Raw genomic sequence first — 9,806 nt, forward strand, 5'->3', positions numbered from 1 at the left:
TAAAGTACTATTCACTCAAGCTGCCACTATTCACATTCGAATTTGTCTTTTTGAATCTCCAAATGTACATCGAGTTTTGAGCTGACTTTTTTCGGTGTTGTAGGCACCCCCCCCCCCCACACACACACACACACACATGAATGTTGTGAAATAATTTCACTTTTTTTGAAATGCCTAAATATGAATTTTTGGGGCTGATCTCATGATCTCACCTAATGTGAGATCTCATACAAGTCTCCCCCGAGTTCCTTTCCTCCTTCCGGAAGAACTTCACTTTTTGTCATATGGACTTGTAAGATATGGTACATTTAAGCCCGTTTGCACTTCGATTTGGATGTAGTCCCTTAGCTGAGCTTTAGCCTTCCCATCTGAACTTTGTCTTAGCTCTATCTTTTGTAAAAAAAAGGTTTCAAGTAAATGAAACCAGAGGGAGAAGGGCTCTTTTATATAAAAAGTAAAATACAACTGGATGTCTTTTTTTTCAGAAGCACCATCTAGACAAATTCGGTCGACTAGACGAGACAAGACGTTCTATAAAGATGAGTAGAATCTAATGGCATCTTCAAGGACGCCCCCTACTTTGTTCTTGTTTGTCCAGATCAGACAGACTGAACAAGAGAACTGATGCATGTCGACACTGTCAAAGGCCCACTCTCACCTTACCACAAACTTATTTACCAAGTCGTTGTGTAAGGGCATCTCCAACGCTATTCGCTACTTCGCCCTTATACGTCTGAACCGGATGGTACAACCACTTTTAGGCCTCCAACATTAACCCTCAAATGTCCACAGATATGCTCGAGCATCCAAAATTCCTTAGTTTGTCCCGGAATTAAGGGGGGGAATAGGGGAGTTCGGACGTGTCTACGCCTCTATGGCGCCAACTCTGCCTTAGACCTCATCACAAGCCCACTCTTCCTTCTTCCCCCCTTATCTCCTCTCTCTTCATTGAAGAGGGGGCTTATATGAAACTTCAAAAATGTCCTAATCTCAAATGTCGATCATGCTCCAACTCCAAAAAAAAACAGCACGTCATGTTTTCCCCATAAAAACGTGCCCGAAGCCCCGAATCTCTGGGCAGTAATTCCAATGAATTGCAGCCTGATTCGCCCTTGATTACATGGATGGATACGGTTGGTGGATCAATGTATCCATGCATGTACGTCTGGCGTGCTCTGGATCTTACCAAGCCTGCCAATTTTCATCTCTACTGAAAAGGAAAGAACAATTTCCTTTTTGGAACGAGGAAAGAACCTTTTGATCGTGCACTGTCGCATATAAGCCGGAGTGCTGGCGCCGGGTCACGCGACGAAACCGACCGAGTTTCCACGGCCGCCGGAGCAGCGTGCCCTGCCGGTGCCGGAGAAGGCGGTGACGCGCCTTTCCACGCAGCCAGCGCGTAGACAGCCCGGGGCACACAACGGTCAAAAGATCCGAGGTGGAGCGGAGCTGGGAAAGGTGGTCCGGGGCTCCACCACGCGCCGGACGTGACAAAACGGCACCGCGCCCCCTCCTCCCTCGCCCACTAATTCTCCGGCCCAGACACTGACCGGCCGCGCCCACGCCCACGCCGCCCGAACCGGCCGCACCCACACTCTTTCTTTCACACTCCTGCAGAGCTCAGTCCTGAACTCCTGATCCCCACCTCGCGGCGCCTTCGGGTCCGGCCATGGCGTACTCCAAGGGAGCTGGCGGCGGCGGGATGTCGGCGGTGGACGCCATCCTCGCGGAGGTGGCCGACCTGGTCGCGCTGGAGCAGATCGCCAGGCTCAACACGGCGCACCTCGCCGGCCTCGACGACTCGGCCCTCCCGTCCAGCCTCGAGTCCCGCTTCCGCAAGCTCAAGTCCCTCCCCACCGCTGCCCCCGCGCCGCCCGCCAAGACCCTGGGCCGGAGCGCCACCGCGCCGCCCCAGCGCCGCGACGATCCTGCTGCCGACCCTCTCCCGCAACCGCAAACGGACCCCCCTGCGCCGGTCGCCCCGGCGAGCCAAGAGGCGAAGGAGCATAGCCCTCCCCCGCGGCCGCGGGCTGATCCTTCTAAGAAGAGCGTCCCCGCGGTTCGAGAGGACGACGAGGAGGAGGACCTGGAGCGGCTCTTCGGGCCAGGGCGCGGCCGGCCGACGCTGAGGGAGCGGAACAGGGGCAGGGACGACGACGGCTCCCTGTCGCCGCCGCCGCCGCGCCAGGCGTGCTGCTTCCCCTTCTCGCCCAAGAAGGCCCCGCAGAGGGCCCCGACCGCACGGAGCAGGAAGGACCGCGTGGGAGGAGCGCCGGACGACGTCCTCGGCATCGACGCCGGCGAGTGGGGCGACGAGAACAGGAAGATGGTCACGGAGCTCAAGGAGCAGCAGCGCAAGCTCAAGAAGGCGCTCGAGGAGCAGGTCAAGGTCAGCAGGGAGACGGCCAAGATGGCGCGGTGGGTCAAGCAGGCCTCCGCGCGCATGACGCACACGGACGCCATTGACGACCTGCTCAGCGACAGCGACATCGACGACGACGACGAGCTCAAGTGAAGAGAGATCTGCTCTGCTTTCCTTATGTTCCAAAGCTTCCGCTTCATCTCTTTGGAAATTTCCCTGGCTTGGACAAACAAACTATATATATGAAGATGTTTAGGTTGCAATGCATAGTAGCTACTATATGAGTTGGGCTTCAGAAAGAAGGATATAAATTCTGCTGTTTTAGACGAACAGAGGTGTATGGAAATGTTGGATCTTCTGTTCTTGTTTCTTATTCTTACTACGAGTTATGTCTAGAATCACAAACCACAACCACCATTACATGCACCAAGGTACAGAACTTGACAAAGATATAATCTGCCTATTAGTAAATTTAGTACAAGTACAAGTTGGGCGAAAGAATAATACTGGACAGTTAAAGAGATTGCAGCACACAGACAAACACAGGGACAGTGACACTTAACCTAATTATTTGATCCTATTTTGAGTTCACAGTCTATTGGCGGAAGCAGAGGAATGTAAAGTGAAGACAAAGAAAGTAGCTCTATGAAAATGGTTAGAGAGAATCATCTGAGTTGTCTACTTCCGAAGATGATTGTTTTCATAAGCTATCCTGATATACAAGTCAATGCCCAGTACACCTAATATTCTGAAAACCACGACGATGCAGTGTGGTTCAGGAAGAGGGCAATGAATGGAATTCCAAACTTATGATACACTTCATCATCTTTTTCCTTGTCCAGATCCCCGAAAGTCTCCTTCAACTCTTTCCTCGACTATGAAATCTGAACTCCAGTACAAAGGCAAGCACATATCAGGTGATCCTACGTCGTAAATGGATGTAATAGCAATGGGCTGTTTGTTTGTTTGCATACCTGCATTGTGGAGCCAGAAATATGCAGGCGCCGAATGATATGAACTTATGCTCGACCTCAGAGCTCCAGTCTTAACTAAAACTGAGGAAGGATCACTGTTGTTCTGAATCTTGTGTTTGCTGGCCCCATTATTATTCCACAACAAACGATCTCCAGCGGAGAAAATGCCAGAGGGAGATTCTACAGATTCCACGAAACACAGCACGTGGACTAGAACTTTCTGTGTGCAAAGTAATTGTTGTCCCATGTTCTGCCATTTTAAAAAGGGCCAAAGTGTGAGAACCATGCCTTCAAATACGAAGTGAGTAAGTGATAAATGAACATCTGCACAACACTTATTATACTTCACAGAAGTTGAAGCCGTTCGAACACTTTTTGTTTCAATTCAAAGAAATCAGGAGCGCAGGAGCTCCTCAATTTGGAAGATAATATTAAGTTGAGGCCTAACCTTCCTTGTCCTAATCAAGGTACTATTTAAGTTGTTTTCATCCTATTCAGCATATCTAGATGTGCTTTAGCAAAACTGATAAGAAAATAACCACGTGACACATGTGGTAAGCAATCCAAACTATTCCCCAAAAAACTTATATAAGAAAATAAAAATATATAAAGGGGCAACTTCATGCAAAAGGACATCATAAGTGTTACGAGATTAGGAGAGCCGGAGAACCATTTATATGCAAATTCAGAGTAAATACAATCGGCGCACTTACATTTTACTTTACAAGAGATCCATCAAGCATGTGCTAGCAAAGTAGGGGTTCTTGTAGTTATAGACATTAACATAAGAGCCACTTCAGAGCTGCTGGGGTTCCAATTTCAATAACCTGGCAAAGCATGCGTCAACCAATACATCCTCGAAAACCACAAGAAAACAGCTGCAAAAGTGCAAATGAAACACTTACATCCCATTTGTTCCAGTGTAACAGACACATCATGCAACATTTCCCTAGCTTTTCTATCTGGGGTACAGCCAGCACGCTCCATTTCACTATATACTTCTGAAACCTGTTCAAGAAAATGAGAAAACTATTTCAAGCTCGTCAAATTATCCAGGCACGTAGATTTCTCTAATGGTTCAAAATCTCAATAATATATATAATCATAATTGGCACCATATCAAGAAAATTAAATCTTCATTAGCTAAGGAGAGAGTTGCAATTGCATGTCACCCAAAAAGAACTCTTCTATAGTTAAGAGTTAATAGCTGAAAAAATCCCATAGTTTTTACCAAGTAAGGTTTTCTGTTGGCAACAAAGGATATGGATGTTTAAGCAACTGAAGTAATCAAAACTACAAATACAGCAGGCGGACCTTCTCATATCTTTTTACTCTCATGAAAGCCTTCATTAGAGTAGTGTAAGTCACAACATCTGGGCTCATACCCTGAGAAAGAATAAGCAGTGGTAAGAGAGAGTGCAAAGAAAGTAAAATCATGGCACCCAAACAAGAACCATAAAAATAACAACGTTCTCATTCAGGAGAAAGTACGTACACTGTCCTTGATATGCTGGAATACAGCTAGTGCCTCCGAGTGCCTTCCAGCCGTACTAAAAGCATTGATTAACAAATTCAACATAACGAGATTTGGTTCAATTCCTTCTGCCTCCATCAATTGAAGAACACTTACAGTTTGTTCACACAAACCCTGAAATGGGAAAGCCAAAGCAATATGATGCGCACAAGATGAAAAGGACAGACAGGAATTGATGGTTTTGAGATCAGCGAAAAGGCGACTAAACTGACAAAACTCAATATTCATGCAAAGTTTCAGTCAAAATAATTATTCATGCACAGTAGCAAGCTATGCCAAAGTACTCACTCACAGGTAGCCCTGAATCAGCTAACTCGCTAAACTAGATGGAAAATAGTTCATGTAAATCAGCTCAAGGTAACACAAAATGCAAAATCTACCTAGCAAATATAGTTGCATGTAATGGTACTGTAATTTTTCGATGTAACTTTCAGAATGTCAAGTACTAAGAGGCAGATACATATTGATGTTAACGGTACCAATTAAGCTTCTTTTGAAGGGGAAAACAACTACAATGGCTACATTTCAAGATTTTTATACTATTACAACCATATAGTAGCAAGTAATGCCAAACTACTCACTCTTGGGGCATACTGTTTTGGATAAGCTAATGTACCACATGGCAAAAAAGAAGTTGCAAGTCGGCTCAATTATGTTTCTGCAAACACAAAAGGCAAGATCTACCTAACAGATGTAATTATTTGCCATGGCAATCTAATTGTTTGGTGTAAACGATTTAAGCAGAAAAAAGTTGGACTTCCAGTGAATTATTTATAGCCGATCACTATTCTAGGACCAGAACTACGGTTTGTGTTATTAATTCTTCTGGAGACTTAACATCATTGTTTTGACAGGAAATCTTAGCATGCACTGGAATATATTAAAGAACATATCATTTCACTATGAAATTGGTTTGCTCCATTTCCAGTAGTACTAACCTGTTGAGCATAAGCGTTCGCCAGGACGCAGAAGATACTAGGCGAGAGCTGCAGGTTTTCAGCTTTAAGAGCAGCTACACATTCCTGGGCATCGCGAAAATGGCCATACTGACCGTAAATGTCGACCAAAACTGCATATATTGCACCGCTCTCCTTGAACCCTCGATTCCTCATTTTATCAAACAGCTCTTTGAGCTCATCCCACTTCCCTTGCTCCCCCAACCTGCTGATGATCGTAATGAAGATCTTTGGGTCCGGGTACATCCCTTCCTCCTGCATGGCAGCAAGGAATCGCAGGGCACGCTTCATGTTCCCAACCCGACAGTGCCATCGAATCAAAGCGTTCCACGTAGCAATATCCGGCTTGATACCCTGCCCACGCATTTTCTCAAACACCCTGCGCGCATCGGCGAGCTGCCCGTACTTGCCGAACGTATCGATCAAGCCGTTGTAAATCTTAACGTCGAGCTCCACCCCGACCTCCTGCATCTCCATGATGAGGTCGGTGGCCTTCTTCCACATGCCGCTGTCCCTGTAAAGCCGCACCAGCGTGCTGTACCCGGCGGTGCCGAGCCGGATCCCCCGGCGCTTCATCTCGCCGAGGACCCACCACGAGTCCTCGAGGCGGCCGGCGCGGGCGTAGGCGTCCAGCAGGAGCATGTAGGTGCGCCGGTTCCGCGCGACCCCGTCGTCGGCCATCTGGAGGAGGAAGCGGTCGGCGAGGCGGAGGTGCGCCCTCGCGAGGAGGCCCTCGAGGAGCGCGTTGTAGTGCGCGGAGTCCGGGCGGAGCCCGAGGTGGCGCATCTCGAGGAGGAGCGCCTCGGCCTCGAGCGTGCGGCCGGCGCGGGCCAGCGCGCGGATGAGGCGCGCGTAGGCGGCGGCGCTGGGGCGCATCCCGGCGGCCTGCATGTCCGCGAGGAGTTGGAGCGAGCGGGCCAGATCGGAGCCCGCGCGGGGCTGGATGTCGCGGTCGTAGGACTCCCATGGCCGCTCCCGGTGGTGGTCAGGCGCCGTTGAGCAGAAGGCGACGGCGATGGCTACGCCGCGGCGCCGGCGGCGGCAGCAGCGGCCCAGAGTCAGACACTGGAGGGGCGGAAGCTGCAGCGGTTGGTGAAGATGCCGGCGGACGAGGCAGCAGGCGTCCATGGATATTGGAGCGCGCGCGCGTGCTCGGCTGCTCGCTCCCGCTGTGGTTGGGTTGGAGGCTTGGAGCCAACCGGGGAGACGAGTGATTTTTTTAGGAATGTGATATTTGGCACATGTGTGTTATATAAGCAAAACTGTTACACTTATACTTCTTTCACTTCAAAGTATCACACGACCCCCCTTCTTTCGACCACGCCTCCTCCTGAATGACCTCGCAGGCTTGCCCGAGAAACCTGCTTCTCCCGTAAATCTCACGCGCCCACGCCCGAGGAAACTACCACTTCTTCACGTCTACCACATGATAAAAAATATTGCGCATGTAGAATTCGAACCCACAACTCACTGGCACCAAAGCGCGCCACCACAACCAACTCATTCTTAGGTATTTGTTGCTCAAACTAAAGAAACTAATCGTTTTGACCCTTTTTTTACAGTTGTGTTATTACAGAAAATTGCCACAATTTCCCCTCAGTCAAAGTTACCATGGTATTTGTATGCAAGTTATCAGACATGTGTTGTGTAAATTACCGTGCTATTTACATAAAACTTACCAGGTACTATGTTTCAACAACTACACCCCTTTCAAAGTTATCATTGTGTTTGTACACAAGTTATATGGTCTTCGATGTGTAAAATACCGTGGTACTTACACATAAGTTATCAGGGTGTGTATACATCAACCTCCCCCCGGTAAAAGTTACCATGTGGGATTGTACATGAGTTACCGGGTCAACAGTTCGTATATTATCATGGTACTTACACCTAAAAACATGGATGTGTTTCGGTAGCTTTTTCCATAGATCAAATTACCACGATGTTTTTACGCAACTTATCACGCCTATAGCGGATCAAAGTAGGCCGTTTTTCTGGGCCAACCCACGAGCACGTGTGCCCCTCATGACACTAAATATTATGTGACTTTCTCGTGGCACGACATGTGTTGTGTTCATCCAAGAGACCCCGCAAGGCGAGTGTATGTTTTGAACAACTTGTTTTTATTTGGCAAAAATTATCGGGGATGTTTTGAACAACTTTTTCCCGGGACAAAAAGTTATCATGGTGATTCTAGGTAACCTATCAAACCCGCAGTGTTTAAAATATCATGCTATTTACACAAAAAAAATCCCCCCACGGGTAAAAAAACTTATCATGGTGTTTAGTTATCGCAATGCACATGTTTCTATTTACACATAAAAATACCAGGGGAGGGAGGTATACTACCGTGCTATTTACACATAAGATACCGGAGTATCTTTTCAAAACAAATCATCCATATGGTCAAAGTTACCATGGTGTTCCTACCTTGGTTATCAGATGTGCTCTGCGTATATTACCATCTATTTACACATAAATTATCGGGTATCTTTTCACATTTTTCTTCCCCAATGGTTAAAGTTATCATGATGTTTGTATCTAAATTATTAGCTCTATGGCGTGAATTTTATCGCGCTATTTACAGAAATTACCGGGGATGGGGGTGGGGGCGGGTTCAACAAATTTCTTCCCAATGATCAAAGTTACCACGATGCTTTCACCAAAGTTATCACACCTTCAGTGCTAATGACCATGCTACTTACACATAATGTACCGTGTGGTATACAAAAGTTATCATGTTGATGGTGCATCATTTATCGTGGTGGCGATGGAGAATTTACCACGGGAAAAGTTGGTGGTGCGTCATTTATCGTGGTGGCGATGGAGAATTTACCACGGGAAAAGTTTATGTGCCAGGTTTGATAGGCGAAACAAAAAAAAATTCAGTGCTAACATATTAAAGGCAAAACATGTCAAATACAGTATTTCCCTTAGCTTGTTCAACAATGAGTGTCATAGGTGAGGTGGTTAGCTCCCTTCATTGATTACTTGCAGACCAGAGATCAAATCTCAATCCAAGCATTATTTTTGCCTGAAAATCGGGAAAGCGCGTGGGGCATGATTATGAAAATTAGGAAGGCACGGGAAAGGAAGGAAATCGGGGCGGTCGGGGAGGACGTGCGGGAAATGAAGGAAATAGGGAGGGCGGTCGGATCTCACGGCACTCGATGGGTGTGGCAGTGCAATCTGCCACACGGTTGCCACATACATTTTTTTTTTAATTTTTTTTGAGAAACGGGAGAAGAGTGATGGACCGGGGAATATTCCAAACACAACCTAGCCAACTTGGCACGACCCGACCTGGGCTATACGCGCCAGGCACAGCACGGCCCACCCAGGCACGGCATTTTTTTTTTAGGATTCTTTATTTTCAAAGGAATCGTTACAGTTTCATGTGGTTGAAGGAACCACGCATGATGTGACATTGTCTACGGACACTCATGTTTCGTTGATGGAGAAATATGTCATACCAGCTAAACGCCATGACAAAAAGAATCAAATTGTTACTGTCAGTTCTATGAAAAACAAAGTACGACCAGGCCGTGTTTAGCTTCGGAGGTACAGGTAATACAGATTGGCAAATATTGAGTCCAACTATTTTTGAAGTAACAGTATAAAGATTCACGAGGGTGCATGCATGTGGTTGTCAAAGTACTAGTCCGTTTTGGACTTTCGTGTTCCACGTGGCCGGATACTTAAATTAATTAAGATTTGATTTGTTAGGATAGAAGAGAAAGAGTCTGTATGCCTGTTTCCTTGTTTAAGTCGGTACAATTTTTATCGCCTATATAAAGGGTTGGCTGGCCGGCCGTGTGCGGGTAGTTTTTTCTTTTGGCTATTTTTCAACAATGGATAGATTGGCAAGTCGGCGTATCTTCAGGACGTTACAGAATATTTGTTGATAGCTTTTGAGGCTTTGTGATTTTGGTTTGAAATTGATTCTAGGTTTCAATTTCTGCTGATCTATTGAAGATCGT

General features: G+C 46.9%; 2 protein-coding genes across 2 annotated transcripts; one reads left to right on the forward strand and one right to left on the reverse strand.

Moving 5' to 3' along the window:
- Positions 1-1,533: 1,533 nt before the first annotated feature.
- LOC119339407 (translation initiation factor IF-2-like) lies at positions 1,534-2,735 on the forward strand. The gene has a single exon (XM_037611483.1). The coding sequence runs from the start codon at positions 1,670-1,672 to the stop codon at positions 2,513-2,515; it is 846 nt and encodes a 281-aa protein (XP_037467380.1). The 5' UTR covers positions 1,534-1,669; the 3' UTR covers positions 2,516-2,735.
- A 75-nt stretch (positions 2,736-2,810) lies between these two features.
- On the reverse strand, positions 2,811-7,026 carry LOC119339406 (pentatricopeptide repeat-containing protein At5g42310, chloroplastic-like). Its single transcript, XM_037611482.1, has 7 exons — positions 5,809-7,026; positions 4,832-4,984; positions 4,651-4,722; positions 4,242-4,344; positions 4,050-4,163; positions 3,337-3,586; positions 2,811-3,246 (listed from the first exon to the last, which is right to left on the reverse strand). Exons 1-5 carry the CDS (start codon positions 6,952-6,954, stop codon positions 4,156-4,158), a joined length of 1,482 nt encoding a protein of 493 aa, XP_037467379.1. The 5' UTR covers positions 6,955-7,026; the 3' UTR covers positions 2,811-3,246; positions 3,337-3,586; positions 4,050-4,155.
- Between the last annotated feature and the right edge of the window lie 2,780 nt (positions 7,027-9,806).

This window comes from Triticum dicoccoides, chromosome 7B (genome assembly GCF_002162155.2).
Source record: "Triticum dicoccoides isolate Atlit2015 ecotype Zavitan chromosome 7B, WEW_v2.0, whole genome shotgun sequence".
Lineage (NCBI taxonomy): Eukaryota > Viridiplantae > Streptophyta > Magnoliopsida > Poales > Poaceae > Triticum > Triticum dicoccoides.

Bases quoted from the DNA above. Each gene is read 5' to 3' on its own strand.
- LOC119339407 (XM_037611483.1), top strand. From the start codon at position 1,670: ATGGCGTACTCCAAGGGAGCTGGCGGCGGCGGGATGTCGGCGGTGGAC.
- LOC119339406 (XM_037611482.1), bottom strand. From the start codon at position 6,954: ATGGACGCCTGCTGCCTCGTCCGCCGGCATCTTCACCAACCGCTGCAG. The intron at 4,985-5,808 runs GTTAGTACTACT...TTCCCATTTCAG, and splicing joins CGAACGCTTATGCTCAACAG to GGTTTGTGTGAACAAACTGT. The intron at 4,345-4,650 runs GTCCGCCTGCTG...TTTCTTGAACAG, and splicing joins GAGTAAAAAGATATGAGAAG to GTTTCAGAAGTATATAGTGA.